This window comes from Sinocyclocheilus grahami, unplaced genomic scaffold, assembly GCF_001515645.1.
Source record: "Sinocyclocheilus grahami isolate Dianchi unplaced genomic scaffold, SAMN03320097.WGS_v1.1 scaffold1804.1, whole genome shotgun sequence".
NCBI classification, from domain to species: Eukaryota; Metazoa; Chordata; class Actinopteri; order Cypriniformes; family Cyprinidae; genus Sinocyclocheilus; species Sinocyclocheilus grahami.
In genome coordinates this window covers 64,987-86,089 of record NW_015506983.1, presented here as the reverse complement: position 1 = coordinate 86,089, position 21,103 = coordinate 64,987, and the positions used below count along the sequence as shown (strand labels likewise).

The following is a 21,103-nucleotide window of genomic DNA, read 5'->3' as shown; positions in this document are numbered from 1 at the left end:
AGACACCAGATTTTTTTTTTTTACTACACTCTTAAAAATAAAGGTGCTTCACGATGCCATAGAAGAACCTTTTTTGTCTAAATGGTTCCATAAAGAACCTTCAACATCTGAAGAACCTTTCTGTTTCACAAAAGCTTCTTTGTGGCGAAAGAAGGTTCTTCAGGTTATAAAAAGGTAAGAAAGAGAGGGTTCTTTAAAGAACCTTTGAGGGAATGGTTCCTTTTGGAACCAAAAATGGTTCTTCTATGGCACCGCTGTGAAGAAGTGCGGGGCCCCGTGCGACCGCACCAGTTGCACCCCCCTAAGGACGGCCCTGCACACACACACACACACACACACACGCACACGCACAGAAACACACACACGCACACACACTCGCACAGAAACACACACACGCACACGCACAGAAACACACACACGCGCACACACTCGCACAGAAACGCACACAGAAACTCACAAACACACACACACACACGCACACACACACAGAAACACACACACACTGCAGTAACATCAGTCCGTCACAGGTAATGTGTACGACAGCATCAATACATGCAAAACTGCATGAGGAGCTTTGTGATTGTTCCTGGTTTGCGTCTGCGTCACTGATCTGAGCAAAACAAGAGGCGCATGTAAGAAAAGTAGAAGTGTTGAGTGAGAAAGAGGAAGAGCTGAGAGGAAAACACTCGAGTTTACAGGAGAAAACAGAGGTGACAGAGACGAGGAGACGGTCAGCCGGATGTGGTGGCCATGACGCGGTCACATGACACAAGGGTGTGTGTGTATGTGTGTGTGAGAAACGCTGCACGTTTTGTCTGACAGCAGCTGTGTTCCCACAATGCTTTGCGATAGTGGTTTTATATGCTTAAAAGATTTCTATTTCAAATAAATGCTGTTCTTTTGATCTTTCTATTCATCTGTGAATCTTGAAAAATTAAATGCATCACGGTTTCCACAAAAATATTGGGCAGCACAACTGTTTTCAACAGTGATAATAATTTCTGAAGATCATGTGACGCTGAAGACTGGAGGAATGATGCTGAAAATACAGCTGCGCATCACAGAAATACATTACAGTTTAACAGAGATTCACACAGAAAACAGCTGTTTTTACTGTATTATTTATATAGATAGATAGATATAGATATCATTTTAATTTAATATTTAATAAAAAAATATTTTATATTAAGCCACACTCATCACACACACACACACACACACACATACACACGCATGCATACTCACTCACACACACACACACACTCACACACACACACACACACACACATACACACATACATACATACATACAAACACATACACTCACACACACACATACACACATACACACATACATACATACATACATACATACATACATACAAACAAACACACACACACACACACACATACACACACACACACACACTCTTACACACACACATCTGTCGGTGCCCGTCAGGCCTGCACTGTCTGTCCGTTTAAGACCATTAGCAGACGTGCTGCGGTCGATGCAGCGTCACACATAACAGCAGTAGTTTAGTGTTTCTGTGTGAAAGGTCCTGAGTCTGGCTGGATGTGTGTGGTGTTATACGGTTTGCATCAGACAGACAGACAGAGCACTTCTGGGTTTCTTTTGAATGGATGCTCACATAACACTGATCTCTATCTTAAAACACACAACAAACCAGATACACGAATACCTTACCTTAATCATATTTTTGATGCTATTTATATACTAGTATTTAAAAGATTTTCTGTAAAGGATATGCATTTGTGAAAAGCGCTGCACAAATAAACATGCACTGAAAGTTTAGGTCTGACTTTTATTGAGCTGAAGTTGCAGCTGTTTGACTGAGAAACAGGAACTTGTGACAGACCAGTTAATCATATTTTTGATGCTATTTATATACTAGTATTTAAAAGATTGGTGCTGGTAAGATTTTTTAACGTTTACAGTATCTTTTGCTCACAAAAGGCTGCATTTATTTGACTGAAAGTATATATTATACTTAAAAAATAATATTCTTGAATATTTTAATTAACTGTTTTCTGTTTTATATACCATATTATATAATTTTTATATATATTATTATTATATATAATAGAGATTTTATATATATAATTAGATTTTATATTAGATAATTTATGTTAATTTTATATTATATTAGAATATTTATATTTATTATTTCCATGATGTAAAGTTGAATTAAAAAATATTTATTATAATTAAATTGTTTTATTTATTTCATTTTTTCATGATTTAGTTTTTAGAAAGTGTTTTATTTTAATTTGCTTTTTTATTATTATTATATAAAATGTATTATATTTTATATTAGATAATTTGTTAATTTTATATTATATTAGAATATATTTATTATTTCCATGATGTAAAGCTGAATTAAAAATATTTATAAATATATATATATATATATATATATACACATATATAATATTATTTTTCACTATATTTTGATTAATAGAAAGTTCAAACGAACATCATTTATTTAAATAGAATTCTTTTGTAACATTATTTGTAACATTTTACCATCATTTTTGATTAAATTCATTCTTAATTTAATTTAGAAATTAAGTATTAATTTCTTTCAAGACCTCATATTTATCATTTAGCAGATGCAAAGCAACATAGCATATAAATGAGGAGCACAAGCAGCGATTCATCACATATATTTGCTCTAATGTAACGTGCTGTACTTCCTAAAGTTAGTGTGTGTTTTTGATCTCCAAAACCTCTTAGCCTGCAGAACAGGTTTGAGCGAGGTGCTGTTCTGTGTAGCCATGATGAAAAATGGCAGCAGCCGTAATAACATATTGGGCATCTGCTGTGGATGAGAGTCTTAAGTGCACGGGGCTGAAGGACAGATGTTGTGGCGTTCGCTCTGCTCCTCCACAGTTGTTGTGAATCAGGTGGACTCATTTGTAATGCTTTAGCTTTATTGATGCTCCACATCCGCAGAGAGAGAGAGAGACGGCCGGATGATCTGGAGCGCTGCTCTACTTTCAGCAGACTTACAGAGACACACTCACACACTCACACACTCACACACTCACACACTCACACACTCACACACTCACACACTCACACACTCACACACTCACACACTCACACACTCACACACTCACACACTCACACACTCACACACTCACACACTCACACACTCACACACTCACACACTCACACACTCACACACTCACACACTCACACACTCACACACTCACACACTCACACACTCACACACACTCACACTCACTCACACACACACGCACACTAGAGGTTGAACGACTTCTGATTTTTTTAAAGTCGACTTTTATGTGATGAAAGTCGAGTCGAAGTCGACTAGTCGCTGATGACGTCATTAATGAACAAATAAGTCTGGAGCTGTGATAAACACCTTGTGCACAGCTATGGCATATGACACAGCGCTGCCCACACGGCTGTTGCTCCTATAACAGCTCATTTTTATCAGTTCTTTTGTCTTTATGTCGTTATATTTCTCAGATTTCTGCTTGTTCTAAATCAGATACAGATAAAGTAGCACAGTAAAGATTACATTCATATGAATGCATTAGTGAGAGCGATTGCGTGTGTGAATTAACTCTACCTGGCAACGTCTCTCTACTAGAAGGGAAGCTGTGGGATTTGGTTATTAAGAAATATATGCTTGAACTTTTCAGTTAACTATTTTATTGAGAAATCACAGAACAGTGTTGACAATACATTTCCGCGCTGAATGATTCTGTGCACGTGATGTATGAGCTACTGTCTGTAGCCTATGTGTGTGTGTTACAGTGCAGCAGCGCATTAGATTAGAACGGCGATTAACTTACCTGTACAATAAGCTGTTTAAAATGTGCATTCTCCCGTTCAATTTCGAGCATCCAGTAATATAATCACACATGTCTTGTGGAGCACTTTCAGATTATGCATTTATTTGTCATTTTAACTGTTTGGAAACAGAGCGTAAATGTGGAAGTCCTTCAAAGATTTCTTATCCTGTTGCGTCCTCTATAGGACCAGCGACTAGTCGATTAGTCGGTGCAACCCCTAACACACACTCACACACACACATACTCACTATCTCACACACACTCACACACACACACACACACACACTCACTATCTCACACACACTCACACACACACACACACACTCACTCACACTCACACACACACACACACACTCACTCACACTCACACACACACACACACACTCACTCACACTCACACACACACACACACACTCACTCACACTCACACACACACACACACACTCACTCACACTCACACACACACACACACACTCACTCACACTCACACACACACACACACACTCACTCACACTCACACACACACACACACACTCACTCACACTCACACACACACACACACACTCACTCACACTCACACACACACACACACACTCACTCACACTCACACACACACACACACACTCACTCACACTCACACACACACACACACACTCACTCACACTCACACACACACACACACACTCACTCACACTCACACACACACACACACACTCACTCACACTCACACACACACACACACACTCACTCACACTCACACACACACACACACACTCACTCACACTCACACACACACACACACACTCACTCACACTCACACACACACACACACACTCACTCACACTCACACACACACACACACACTCACTCACACTCACACACACACACACACACTCACTCACACTCACACACACACACACACACTCACTCACACTCACACACACACACACACACTCACTCACACTCACACACACACACACACACTCACTCACACTCACACACACACACACACACTCACTCACACTCACACACACACACACACACTCACTCACACTCACACACACACACACACACTCACTCACACTCACACACACACACACACACTCACTCACACTCACACACACACACACACACTCACTCACACTCACACACACACACACACACTCACTCACACTCACACACACACACACACACTCACTCACACTCACACACACACACACACACTCACTCACACTCACACACACACACACACACTCACTCACACTCACACACACACACACACACTCACTCACACTCACACACACACACACACACTCACTCACACTCACACACACACACACACACTCACTCACACTCACACACACACACACACACTCACTCACACTCACACACACACACACACACTCACTCACACTCACACACACACACACACACTCACTCACACTCACACACACACACACACACTCACTCACACTCACACACACACACACACACTCACTCACACTCACACACACACACACACACTCACTCACACTCACACACACACACACACACTCACTCACACTCACACACACACACACACACTCACTCACACTCACACACACACACACACACTCACTCACACTCACACACACACACACACACTCACTCACACTCACACACACACACACACACTCACTCACACTCACACACACACACACACACTCACTCACACTCACACACACACACACACACTCACTCACACTCACACACACACACACACACTCACTCACACTCACACACACACACACACACTCACTCACACTCACACACACACACACACACTCACTCACACTCACACACACACACACACACTCACTCACACTCACACACACACACACACACTCACTCACACTCACACACACACACACACACTCACTCACACTCACACACACACACACACACTCACTCACACTCACACACACACACACACACTCACTCACACTCACACACACACACACACACTCACACTCACACACACACATACACACACTCACTCACGCACACACACACACACACTCACTCACTATCTCACTCACACACACACACACACACACACACTCACACACACACACACACACACACACACACTCACACACACACACACACACACTCACACACACACACACACACACACACACACACACACACACACACACACACACTCACACACACACAATGATTCCCAAACATTTTTATCAGCCGAACCCCTTTGAGCTAAAACACTTACTTCAAGATTTTGAGTTAATGTTTCAATAATTTAACAACACATTTGCACGTTCACAGTTATCTGATTTGTTTTTATTTGAAAGTTACTTTCTTATTATAATTTCAAATTGTGTTATTTGGAAATTATTCATTTATTTCAATTTTGCATTCTCATTTGTAAGCATTGAATTTTCACTGCTTTTATAAAAAAACATGTAATATAATTTTACATTTTATGATTTAATTCATTTTTAGTAAATGCTTTTACTTTGATTTGCATTTATTTGGGAATTATTTATTTCAATTTTACATCATTGAATCAATTTTAGCAAGTGTTGTGTTTTGCCAGTTTTTAATTTTAAATATTTTTAAAAAATTTCTTATTTATTTTTAGTGTTTTATTTTGATTGTTTTTATTTAAATGTTTCCGTTCTTGTGATTTTAGACATTTTTAGGAAGAATTGCATTTTGAAAATTATTTCTTTTAATTTTTACCTTCTTACGATTTTAATATGGTTTTAATATTTTTTTTAATTTGTGTTGTATTTTGACTTTTTATTTTTAAAAATATTAATTATAAAATTGCATTTCTACTATTGATAATTCTTTTTAGTAATGGTTTTCTTTTGATTGCTTTTATTTCAATTTTACATTCTTACGATTCTAATAATTTTAGTAAGCATTCTATTTTGTCTGTTTTTATGTAAAATATTTATTATTTAAAATTTTTATCATTTAATTTTTAGTTTGCTTTTATTTGGAATTTTCTTTATTTAAATTGTACTTATGATTTTAATAATTTCAGTAAGTGCTGTATTTTGACTTTTTTATTTATTAATATTAATTTGACATTTTGTATCAACTCACACACCATCAGAGGTTCACGAACCCACTTGGGAAGCCTTATACCTGACGCCTCTGCCTAAATCATTAGTGTGGTTGTGTATGTCTGTGTTTCGTGTTCGTTCTAGCTGCTGTTCATGAAGTCCAAAACATATTTCTCTTTGCCGAAAAGCATATTCAATTCACTAGCATTATCCAAGAGCACTGAGCTTCACATTTGCACATCTTAACTTGCTCATCATCATGTGAACAGTCCTGTAAAAGAGGAAAAGTTAGAAAACGGGCTCTCTTCAGAAAGCTGAAAGTGATCTGAAGTTTCTGTGAAGCGTTGCAGTGTTTAGATGACAAATGCATGTGTAGCTGCTCTGTTACGGGCCAGTCGCTGCTCCTCTGGTCTGTCACAGCTCAAATGAGCCGAAAGCTGCTAAAAATCAGCGAGACAGACGTTTGCCGTGACACATCCACACTTTAGTGACAGAGGAAATGGGCCAATTAAGGACAGCTTGCTCAGACCCTGCATGGGGTTAATATTCGACTCCCGTAATTAAAAATAAATTACACTTTTCCTGGATAACTATTCAAACTGTCTCTGTTTCTGACGTGCTGCAGACTCTCTCAGTTTTTTTCATTTCCAATTCCGCAACATCTGGTGCAGTGATTTCTGCACCGTCCTCAGCACAGATTGATCTCTCTTGCAGAACACGGCCGCAGCTTTGGGTCGCTCTCGCTCGTGCTGCTTTTGGAAATGGAGGTGTTTTGCTGTTGTTTGGAGCTCAAACATCGAAATTTAGATGCATTGCATGTTAGAATCGTTTCCTAAAGGTTTAGCTCTCCGTTCAATAAAGGTCTTTAACCCCGTGAAGCCTGACGTGTTTGTGAAATAATCATAATAGTCAGAAAGTCTGTTGAAACAGTTTATTGAAAATATGAATATTTAAAAAGTTTGCATATTTGATGCATCAAGCATTTGTTGTCCGTTTAGTCATAATTATGAGATTGAAAGTCAGAACTCGGACATAAAAAGGCATAATTTTGAGACAAAAAAACAATTGAAATTATGACATACTAAGTCATAATCATTCATGAGATAAAAGGTCATAATTATGAGATAGAAAGTCTTTATTATGACACTAATTCATCATTTTGAGAAAGAAGTCATAATTATGACACAGTCAACTTTGAGATAAAAAGTGATAATTTTGAGATAAAATCTCAAAATGATGACATCTAAGGTATATTTTGAGATAAAAGTAGAAATTATGACATCTTAATTAAGAGATAAAACGTCGTAATTATGAGTCAAAATTATGAGAAGTCGAAATTGACATACAAAGTCATTGAGATAAAAGGTCATAATTATGACACACTACATCGTGATTTTAAGAAAAATGTCATAATTATGATATTAAAGCTATAATATTCAATTCAAGTTTATTTTATAGCGCTTTTCACGAAGCAAATCGTTGCAAAGCAGCTTTATCTCAAGTTGATGTCAAGTATCATCAAGTGTGATAATATTGAGATACAAAAGTCATAATTATCAGATAAAATTTATGAGATTGTCACGAGAAAAAAATTGCGTTATAAGAAAGCCATAAGTAATGATAATCATAATTTGAGGTAAAATGCAAATTTATGACAAAAATCCTAACTTTGAGATAAAAAGTAGAAATTGACACACAAAGTCATAATTATGAGATAAATAGTTGAGTTTTTAATGGAACATTAAACAGAGACAAATATATATTTTTTAAATCTTTAAAAAGTTTGCATGTTTTGTTTATTCAGAGGCTGAAACTGAACAAAATATGCAATTTGATTAAATATGATGAAATTCAATGAGATCTTTATAACAGAACAGCAGATACTGACACAACATGATCTAAATATCAGCGGTCACTCTATATCTCCAATAATATGTCTTCGTAAGATGAGATTGAAATGATCCAAACACATAGATTGTGTGCAAAGTTTGATCATGCTGATCATTTAGAGGCTTTATATGACTGCACAATGACTGGCTTTGGTCATATATGCATTCATAAAAAGTTGCTCTGGATTGTAGATTTTAGGTGGCTACACATTTTTTGGGTTAATCTGCACAAAGAAGAACTTTATTGCTTATACTCTGTTAATATTGAATAAAACCTTGTGTATTTATTTAGCTTTCTCTCTCTGTCTCACAGGAGAGTACATAAAGACGTGGAGGCCGCGGTATTTCTTGCTGAAGAGTGACGGTACGTTTATCGGCTATAAGGAGCGTCCGCAGGACGTGGATCAGCTGGAGACGCCGTTAAACAACTTCTCCGTGGCACGTGAGTCTCTCAACTTAGTCTGCAGGAGAATCTGAGAGCATGACGTATGTGTATGCATGGGTCAATCCAGCTTAAAACTGAATCAAGAACTAGTGTAGTACTTGCCTCGTAATGTGCATTGTGTAAACTAAAAACAGTATAAGGAACATTTTAAGGGTTATTATCAAATGTTTTTATGACATGCAGTGCATGTTTACTTCAATGAATGGTGTGCAGTTTCGTAAATAAATGCAGTTTAGTTATTTTAAATTTTGTGTAAAACAAAGTCAGACAAACAAAGAGATACTATAGCTTTTTATTTCCGAAATGGAATTAAGAAAAACTTTTTTAGCTGGCAATTCTGGCTTTTTTGTGCCTGAATTGTGAGAAATAAAGTCAGAATTACAAGAAAAAAAGTCAGAATTGTGAGAACTGTGACAAGCTTGTTTCCAAAAATTACAAAAATAAAAATTGCAACTTTGTATTTCATACTTTTTGTTCTTGCAATTATAAGTTTATATCTTGCGATTTAGACTTTCTCACAATTCTGAGTTTAGTATAGTGTGCAATTCTGAAAAACTGAATTGTGAAATATAAAAAAGGTCACAATTCTGAGATACAGTATAAACTTGCAATTGCGAGGAAAAAGATTGCATTTTGAGATATAAACTCCGAAAAAGGTAAAACATTTGAGATTAAAAGCCTCAATTACCTTTTTATTTTTTTATTCCATGGCAGAAATACATTTTAAAATTGCATTTTTTTATTCCAGGTTAATTTGCAACATTAGAAGTATTTTTTTGCACCTTCTAAAGTTTTTATTTTTATGAAACTTATACATAATAGTTAAATATATTTTAAATGCAAAACTGATTGCAGTGTGTTCTATGCATGCTTAAAGTATATAATATCAGGTTAATTTGCAACATGGTGGGTAGTTTTTATTTCTATAAAATGAATGCAGTTAATTTATCAAATGAATGCATATTATTTTGTTTGGTATCTGAAACTTTAAATGAGTTTAAACAATGCATTATTTGGATATTACAGTAATGCATGCTTAATTTAAGTATATCATTTAATGTAGTTTTTTTTATACAGTATTTAATGATACTGTAAATGAATTAAAAACAGTGTATTATTGGGATATTACACTGATGTTGTATTTTATGCATGCTGAATTTAAGTATATCATTTCAGGCTGATGTGCAAGGTTGTATTTATTTATAAAGTATTTTTGAAAAATAGTGCATATTAGACATTTCGTTTGATAAATGACATTAAATGAGTTAAAAATGCATTATATGGACAAGTAACTGCAAATTTTTCTTAAATAGACGGAAATGAGAAGCGAGAATTAAATATATTGTAAATATAAAACTGATTGCAGTGTATTTTGTGCATGCTTAATTTAAATATATAATTTCAGGTTAATTTGCAACATGGTAGGTAGTTTTATTTATAAGTTATTTAAAAAAAATAGTGCATATTAGACATTTCATTTGATAAATGACATTAAATGAGTTAAAATGCATTATATGGATATAAGACTAAAGTTGCGGCAAAGTTTTCTTAAATAGACGGAAATGAGAAGCAAGAATTAAAAATATTGTAAATATAAAAGGGATCGCAGTGTATTTCGTGCATGCTTAATTTGCTTAATATGCATGACTGGACTTGATGTTATTCTTCAACTAGTTCCATCTGACCTCCATCAACTCAAACAGTTTTCTGCTTCCTCGAGGGACGTGCAGAACATATTAAACACATCCGGGCCGTCTCCTCCAGTCGCACCTCAGCACAATTTAGTGAAGAAGCCCCGCCATCGCTGCGAAAACTGTTGAGATGATTGAACAGACTAATTAGACAGCCATAATGTTTGTTCAAGAGAACGCTTCCTCCCTGACACTTGTGAAATATAGTGGTTATTAAGTGGCTGATCCTCATTATTTATCTCGCCGCTGATGGAGGCTCGGGTTGCAGTGTTGGATCTCAGTGGTGGTCTCACCCGGGTCCTCCATCTCGTCGACAGGCCTCTTACGTGACACATGTCTCCTCCACGCTCGCTCCGCGACATATGTTTGCGGGAACGCGCTGGCAGAATCGCTGCTGGATATTGGAGGCGATTGTGCTTTGTGGCGCTGAAAGCGTAAGTTTTCCTCTTTGAGTGAGCACTTTTGAGGGCAGAGAACACAGACGCTGCTTATTTCGGCTGCTCTCTGAAAAAGACGTGAGTTTGAGTTTTTAACAACTGATGACATTCCCGTTTTCCTCGGACGCAGTTGTGCATTCGTCGTTGGAATCGCAGAAGCATACGTGTGTGTGTATTGATCGTCAATATCAGATTGGCCGCGTGAAGTTTGACATTTTTTAGATGTAAAACTTCATTTCTGACATCGCAATTCGCCCTTGTTTGCAAATGTTAGGAGGAAACAGCATATTAATGTTGATTATTATGCAAAATGACAATAAATGAGACGTTGCACTGATTATTAACAAGCGTAATATGTGCTTATTTTTGACTTTTTTTTAAATGAGCATCATATTTACCACAATAACATTTATTGACATCATGCATTTGTTGAACTTTTTTTTTTTGAAGAATTCTTGGATTTCTTTGATCTTTAAATATAATAAAAAAAAAAAAAAAAAGATAAAACAAAATAAATAATGTATGTATGCATGTATGTATATAGAAAATAAATAATAAAAAGTATGTATAATAAATATATAAATAAAAAATTATAATAAAATAAAAAAAATTACTATATATAACTAAAAATGTGTACAGTAGGTGTACTATTGTTTAGTCAAATCAGATAAATGCACAATATTGATGTTGATTATTATGCAAAAATCAATATGTGCTAATTTTTCGCTGTTTTAGATGGACGTCTTTGACCGCTGCATCACGTCTCGTCTATTTTTCCACCGTCTTCTGCCATGAGCTTTGCTTTTTAAGATGCTGTCAATTTAAAAATTATTTTACAATTGAAAAATACATTAAAAAAAAAATGCTTCTAGAAAAGCATTTTCCCCCAGTTATACTTTTTCTGAGTTTGACATTTGTTTTAGATACAAGACATCATTTCTAACATCGCAAAACACCTTTGTGAGCAAATAGTAAACAATATTACTACACACAGTATTAATGTTGATGTCTGTATTATGCAAAGTGACAGAACTGTTACCAAAAATTTAAGGGGGTCTGAATACTTTCCGTACCCACTGTACACCACAAGTCAAACATGTGGACTTTTTTTTTTTTTGAAAGAAATCTCAAATCAGCATATTATACTGATTTCTGAAGATCATGTGACACTGAAGACTGGAGGAATGATGCTGAAAATACAGCTGCGCATCACAGAAATACATTATATTTTAACAGATATTCACACAGAAAACAGCTGTTTTAAATTATAATAATATTTCACAATATTTGTGTTTTTACTGTATTTTAATTAAATAAATGCAGCTTCGGTGAGCAGAAAAGACTTCTTTCAAAAACAATAAAAATCATAATTATTCCTAACTTTTGACCATATAATCAATATGTGCTAATGCTTTTAACCTGCCATCCAAGAGCTTTTAAAAATAGTTAAAAATAGTTTTAAAAATTGAAAATTGTTTTAAAAATGGTTCCGGAAAACTACATTTTATTATCATTAAAACTAAAACCATTTAAAAACATTTTTGGTACTGTAATAAAATATAAGAAAAAAACTTAAACTTGTTTTTAAGTTAATTAAAAACAATTAATTGTTCTAGCTAATTGCCAAGGAAACATTTTTCATTTTTGTTAAGTTTAAGTACTAAAATAACTAAAACTAAATATACTGAATCTAATAAATATTTAAAAAAAACTAATATATGTTACAAAAACACACAGTAAAATTACTAAAACTTTAAAATTAAAAACAGAAAATCTTAAAATAAAATCTGATTCAAAATATTAAGCTTTTGTTTGCATCTCACCAACTTTTTAGATATAAAACTTAATTTCTAACATTGCAAAACATCCTTGTGAGCAAATGTTAGGTGTGCATAACATTTTCAGATTTTCATTTAATATTATTGCACACAATATTAACGTTGATTGTTGACAGAAGATAAGAATAATTGTCACCATGCAGAATTTATGAAGGCATATGATTAATATGTGGTCATTTTAAGCTGTCTTGCCATTGCATCACATCTCGCGGTTTCTCCACCATCTTCTGCCATTAGATTTGTGTTTTTAAGATGCCGTGACGAGTTTAAAAGTGCTTTTATAAGTTTCTTTTCCACTCTTTCTGAGGGCTGAGTGGGAATGATGTTCTGTTGCATGCCGTCAGTAGGTTCTGTTTTAGCCCATATTTTCCCTTTTAAAGTGCATGAGTTATTGAAGTGTGTGTAAGGTTTGCATGTGAGTAATAATGCAGTGCACCTGTTCGCCGCTCCCTACTGAGTGTGTGTGTAATGTAGTGCTGGAGAAACTCTCAGATAGAGATAAATGATTGCTGCCGTAATTTCTCTCGCTGTCCGTGTCTCTGGTGTGGTTTTCCACCGGATGTGTCCAGAGTGTCAGCTGATGAAGACGGAGCGGCCCAAACCCAACACATTCATCATACGCTGCCTGCAGTGGACCACTGTCATTGAGCGCACCTTCCATGTGGAGAGGCCTGAGGAGCGGTCAGACACTCACACACACACACTCACTCACACACACACACACACACACACACACACACACACACACACCCACACACACACCCACCTGCATACCTGCTCCTTATTCACTGTATATGTGCTCAGACATTCAGCTTAATTCACAGAGAAACTAGTGTGCAAGAACCAGGGTTAAAAGCCATACAAACGCATGTACATTACTTCAAATAAAATAAACATGAACTGAAATGAAATATATACAGTATATAAAAAAATAATCTAATACTAAATACAAATTTAAATAAAAACTAAAATGAAAACAGAAAATATGAGAACAAAATCAAATTCAGTATATTAATAAATAATAGTGTATTAATGATACTAAAATAACACTGGCAAGCACATTAAACTTTCACTTAAGGCTGCTTGATTATGGCAAAATTATAATCACATTTATTTTGGTCAATATTGAGATAATGATTAACATGTTTACTGGTTGACTGAGACGTCATGCGTTTGTTAAGTGTTTTTTCCCTTGAACTTTAAATATAATTCAACTGAAAAATAAAACAATAGTAAAAATTGAAATTAAAACTGAATAAATAAATAACATTTAAATGTTTACATTTACATAAGTTTAAATAAATACCAAAAATATTTATTTGGAAACAACATGCATTTGTTGAAAGTATTTTTTTAAAAAGAAATCTTGGATTTTTTTAACTAAGATAAATTATAAGTAAATATATTCACATTTCTATATATATATACTTTTTTTAAATCATGCATTTGATGAAAATTAAAAAAACATCTTGGATTTCCTTGAACTTTAATGTAATGTATACACATTTAAATAACTTTATTAAAAATATATATTTGTAAGCGTCGTGCACTTGTTAAACATTGAAACTTTTAACTTGAAATATACTTCAAACGAAAAAAAATTATAATAAAATATAATATAAATATATACACATTTAAATAAACTATGCCCCGTTCCTGTTTTGTTTATTTTTTGCATATTTGTCACACGTAAAAGATTCAGATAATCAAACAAATTTAAATATTACACAAAGATAATGCAAGTAAATACAAAATGCAGTTTTTAAATGATGATTTAATTTATTAAGGGAAAAAAGCTGTCCAAACCTATATGAAAAATTAATTGCTCCCTCCTGTTAAATCATGAAAGAACTGTGATTAAGCACATTATTTTAGTAAAAAAACAGGAAGGGGGCAAAAACTTTTTCACACCACTGTACAGTACATTAACAGGAGCTTATATCCAAGCGACTTACAAAGGAATATCATAGACAATTAGTCCTAATATTTGCAGAAAAGCAGCATTGGTTTGCATGTTTGTTTGTGTTGTTGTTGTGTAGGGAGGAATGGACCAAAGCCATCCAGACCGTGTCCGACAGTCTGCAGAAACAAGAGGAGGAGATGATGGACGCGTCTCCAGAACACATGGACATGGAGATGTTTCTGACCAAACCTCGGCTCAAAGTGGTACTTAACAGACACTATAATAACAGTAATAAACACAATAATCATATGTGACCCTGGAGCACAAAACCAGTCATAAGGGTCAATTTTTCGAAATTGAGATTTATGCATCATCTGAAAGCTGAATAAATAGCTTTCCATTGATGTGTGGTTTGTTATGATCGGACAATATTTGAAAATCTGGAATCTGAGGGTGCAAAAAAATCTAAATATTGAGAAAATCATCTTTAAAGTTGTTCAAATGAAGTTCTTAGCAATGCCTAATCTTACTAATCAAACATTAAGTTTTGATATATTTACGGTAGGACATTTACAAAATATCTTCATGGAACATGATCTTTACTGAATATCCTAATGATTTTTGGCATAAAAGAGAAATGTATAATTGTGACCCATACAATGTATTGTTGGCTATTGCTACAAATATCCCCCAGCGACTTAACACTGCTTTTGTGGTGCAGCTCACATATGTGTTCTTAACTTTGGGGTCGCACACAAAACAGACAGAAAATAATAAGCGCAACATATTTTTAATGAAAGGAATGTACAACATTTCAGTTCAGTATTTTCTTACTCAATATTCACCTCTGCTGTAAATTATGCAACAATGCTTTTTATATTTTCTTCGGCTGGTGTGTGTTTCAGACGATGCACGACTTCGAATACCTCAAACTGCTGGGAAAAGGCACTTTTGGGAAGGTGATTCTGGTGAAGGAAAAAGCAACGGGAAAATATTACGCCATGAAAATCCTCAAGAAAGAAGTGATTGTAGCCAAAGTGAGTACAAATATGAGAAATATTAGTGTGTACTTAACCTGATTTTAGCCCAGTTTTGTCTGCAGTGGAGTTAAAGCTCTTCTGAACTCAAATATCCTAATGATTTTTGGCATAAAAGAGAAATGTATAATTGTGACCCATACAATGTATTGTTGGCTATTGCTACAAATATCCCCCAGCGACTTAACACTGCTTTTGTGGTGCAGCTCACATATGTGTTCTTAACTTTGGGGTCGCACACAAAACAGACAGAAAATAATAAGCGCAACATATTTTTAATGAAAGGAATGTACAACATTTCAGTTCAGTATTTTCTTACTCAATATTCACCTCTGCTGTAAATTATGCAACAATGCTTTTTATATTTTCTTCGGCTGGTGTGTGTTTCAGACGATGCACGACTTCGAATACCTCAAACTGCTGGGAAAAGGCACTTTTGGGAAGGTGATTCTGGTGAAGGAAAAAGCAACGGGAAAATATTACGCCATGAAAATCCTCAAGAAAGAAGTGATTGTAGCCAAAGTGAGTACAAATATGAGAAATATTATTGTGTACTTAACCTGATTTTAGCCCAGTTTTGTCTGCAGTGGAGTTAAAGCTCTTCTGAACTCATCATTGAAGGATCGGTTTGATGTGGAGAGAAATGTTGGAGATACTTGATATATTTTTAAAGGAATATCACAGAATTTTTCTTCCATGTTTTAATTTTAACAGTAAACCGGCACTAAACTTTTTGCTCAAAAATAAAAGGAATTGTTCATTTTCAGTTGGTTATGTTTTAAAAGATGAATTAAATGTCACATTTTTAATGCATTAATTTGAATACTACAGTTTTTGATTTTGAATAATGATTTTGGATTAAATCATCAATACAAAAAAATTTAAACACAGAATTTCTGAAAACGTAACACATTTCATAGGGCCGTATTATTGTAAAAATATTAATAAATTATAAAATTGTTAAAGTTATATACATTTTATTGATTAGACATGTTTTTCGATTATTATTCAAATTTAATTAAACCATTAAAACAGAATTGAACCAGAAAAAAATGAAGATGGAAAACTTAGAATATGAAGGAAATAAAACAGAATTTGGGAAAAAATAAAACGACTCTAAAAATGTAATTTTTGTTAAGTTGTAGTAAAATTGTAAACGTTTCATGATTTCAATTAATTAGACATGCTTTTTGATTGCTAAGATTTAATGGTTAAACTTCGAAAAATCGAAAAAATATTAAAATGTAAATAGATGGAATTTAGAAAAATTCTAATTAAAAAAAAAGAATTTGGGAAAAAATAAAACGCATTTGAGAGGGCCCTTATTTTTTAACTCAACAAATTGTTATTAAATTGTATAAGTTTCATGATTTTAATTAATTAGACATGCTTTTGGAATAAAATAAAATATGGAAAAACAGAATCCAAAAAAAACAACATTAAATTAAAAAAATGTCATAGTGCCCTAAATAATTTGTTTATTTTTTGAATAAACTGATAAGTGATTGTTGTTAAATTGCATACGTTTCATGGTTTCAGCTGATTTGGCATGCTTTTTAGATTAATAGAATTGAATTTAGCCAATAGTTAAAATTAAATGAAAAGTTTAAATAAACCTAGAAAAATAAAAACTCATATAAGTAACATTTTTATTGTTGCAAATTGCATTTTTACATTTTATACCACCCCACCTACCATATACGACCCTACCCAGCCCCAACAAAGCAATACCCAATTAGAACACAATGACATCTGAAAAAAATTAATTAATTAATAAAAAAAAAAAATTTTTTTTTTTTTTACAACAAATAAAAAAAACATAAAACAAATTAATAATAATAATAAAATAAGGGGTATACATATATACCTTCACTCAATCCACGTCTAAGATTTGTAAATCATTAAAGAATGTGATAAATTATTGCCATTTCTCAAAAAAAGTTTCCCCCCTGCCTCTGATATTGTAGTAAAATTTACATAAGATTTAATTTAATACTCAAATAAAATTTACACGACACACTATGCAGGGCCTATTTTTTATTTAATTTTTAAAAGTTTTTATAATATATATATATATATATATATTTTTTTTTTTGATGCACTATTCAGAGTGCAAGAGAAAAATATTTAGTGTCTGAACTCTAAAAGCATCCCGGGATGCAGCGCATGAAGTCGTGATATGAGCGGGTTTGATCAGGACATCGTTGTCTGTGTTTCAGGATGAAGTGGCTCACACACTCGCAGAGAACCGTGTGCTGCAGAACTCCAAACACCCCTTCCTCACGGTGAGAGACCCTCCTCCTCATCCTCCTCTCTGTCTATCATCCACACTAAGAGCCGCTTCAGTAATGATTCATAGCAGGAGGCTCAGATCTTTCAGGAGTTTGTTTTCCTGGTCTGCTGTTATCTGTTTAACTGACTGATGTTAAACGGGGTTCTCATGGAAATCTGTCTGTTTGTGCACAAGTGTGCGCAATCAAACGTGTTCCAGATAGAACCACAGAGGAAACTTGCTTTATCAAACTTCCTTATTTATTTTTGCATGACTGTTCCTTTAATAAGTGATTTTCTTCCTCAACATTTGTGTGCATAGAAACATTCTTAAATCAAGATATGTTTACTTGAGATGCAAAATGATGTATTACATTTTTTGCCTGAGAATTTATGAAAATTAAATGTTTATGCTTAAACCTGCAAAAATAAATAAATAAATAACCTGCCACTGGTGTCAGAAAAATAAAGGTTTTCTCTTTTTGTATTTGTTTTTTAATTTTGTTTATTTTTCTGACTCCACTGGCAAGTTGTAAGTAAAAACACACTTAACACACATTAATTTCCTTGAAAAAATATTTAATATGTCATTGTACACATACATTTATATAGTTTTATGAATGTTTAGATTTTGTAAAAAATATAATTTTTTCCCCTTATTTATTATTATTTGATACATTGTTCTTTGTATGTAATATATATATATATATATATATACACGAAAGATCATCATATATATATATTTTTTTTTTTATTATTTTTTTTTTTTTTATTATTATTATTTTTTTCTCAATATATATATATATATATTGATATATTTAATTCAAATTATTATTATTTAATACATTGTATTTATTTGAATCAAATTGTTCAATCTCTTTATCATATGTGTGTGTGTGTAAAATATTAGTAATAATTATTCTTATAAAATATTATGATATATATATATATATATATTTATTTATACACACATACACAAAAACTTTTCTTAATATATGTATATATTAAATTATCATAATATTTATTAATTACTAATGAACAGTTATTGCATACATTGTAGTTTGTATTCCAATGTCTTTATCATATATATATTTTTTATCATATATATTATAATTGTTATGATGATGATGATTATTGAATACACTGTTGTGGGTATTTGTGTAGGCTCTGAAGTACTCTTTCCAAACCCACGACCGCTTGTGTTTCGTCATGGAGTACGCAAACGGAGGAGAGGTGAGGATCTCGTCAGATGAGCTGGTTTACGGTGATCTGATGCTGTAATCGTGCAGCACTCCTTCCTCCCGCAGCTTTTCTTCCACTTGTCTCGGGATCGGGTTTTCTCGGAGGATCGCGCGCGTTTCTACGGAGCAGAGATCGTGTCTGCGCTCGACTACCTGCATTCAGAGAGAAACGTGGTCTACAGGGACCTGAAGGTCAGGAGTTCACCTGCTATAACTTATTATAACATATCTGGTCCTGCTGATCATACAGCATCATTTCATCACTAATAACCCGGTCACTTATTGATGAATCTCACAAAAACACGTGCAGGTCATATTTCACACGCATTAATGACAGTTCAGCATGTTTTCCACCCAAATTGCAGTATAATATAAATGTGTGCGTTTTAATTTTTGACACATATTTTTTACTGTATTATAGCAAAATATGACTGTAATAATTTTTGTATTTTAATCACTGTAAATTAAATGTTAAATTACATCAATTACATTTTATGTATTATAATGACGTGAAATGTGCTAAAATAACAAAAATAATTTAAAAAAATAATATAATATTAATACTATATATGTATATATATATATATGCACACACACACACATATATATATATATATATAGTAATTTATATATATATATATATATATATGAAAATGTAACATTTTTAAATAAAAAAATACTACTAATAATAAATTTTATATTAATTAAATTGATAAGTACAGTTATGAGTTGTGATAGTATTTTGTTTGATACTTTAAAAAAAGTAAATATATTTATTTTTATATTTTTATTTTATAATATTATTATTGTATTAATTACAATAAGACTGAAAAATAATTAGTTCAAATGTAGTAATTAAAATTAATTGAAAAAAAGTTATATTTTTATAAAACATTCATACGGACTGAAAAAAAAGGCACAATACAAAACAAATCTTAAATGTCTAACAAAAAAAAATCATCTGTATTTAGTATAATAACATTTTAAACTTGTGTTTTTAAAGCACCTTTAACGGTGCATTGTAATGAACACCTTTGGCTTAAAGAAAGTCCGTGTTAAAAACTTGTTGTCACAGTAAAGGAGTTGGTGCATTAATAGAGAATCACAGGTGTGTGTCCAGTGTATTGATGTGTGTTTTGTGCCGGTGTTGTGTCCAGATGATGATGATCCTGTAGGTCAGCAGAAGCAGTGCTTTGCTTTCTCTGGTTCAGAGCCGCTCAGGTTCATGGGAAAGTGCCGCTGTAGCAGGACACTGTTTGTGCTGACTGCGTTCCTGAGCCGCTGGCCGTGTGTGTGTTTGTGTGTGCGTGTGCGTGTGTGTGTGTGTGTGAGTGTGAGTGTGTGTGTGTGTGTGTTAGAGAGAGATAGATACAGCTGCCATGTGACTGAGACGTGCTGATATTAAACCCCTCTCTCACACACACACAC

The 21,103-nt window shown here is 33.8% G+C and overlaps 1 protein-coding gene across 1 annotated transcript in view; it reads left to right on the top strand.

The window, feature by feature from the left end:
* Nucleotides 1-21,103, top strand: part of LOC107572734 (RAC-alpha serine/threonine-protein kinase-like) — a 67,868-nt gene that overhangs the window by 24,551 nt on the left and 22,214 nt on the right. Inside the window, exons 3-9 of the mRNA XM_016259169.1 lie at nt 9,126-9,254; nt 13,793-13,904; nt 15,263-15,389; nt 16,032-16,163; nt 18,383-18,448; nt 19,599-19,667; nt 19,742-19,867. Of these exons, the coding sequence (XP_016114655.1) occupies nt 9,126-9,254; nt 13,793-13,904; nt 15,263-15,389; nt 16,032-16,163; nt 18,383-18,448; nt 19,599-19,667; nt 19,742-19,867 (761 nt within the window). The remainder of the gene's footprint in view (nt 1-9,125; nt 9,255-13,792; nt 13,905-15,262; nt 15,390-16,031; nt 16,164-18,382; nt 18,449-19,598; nt 19,668-19,741; nt 19,868-21,103) is intronic.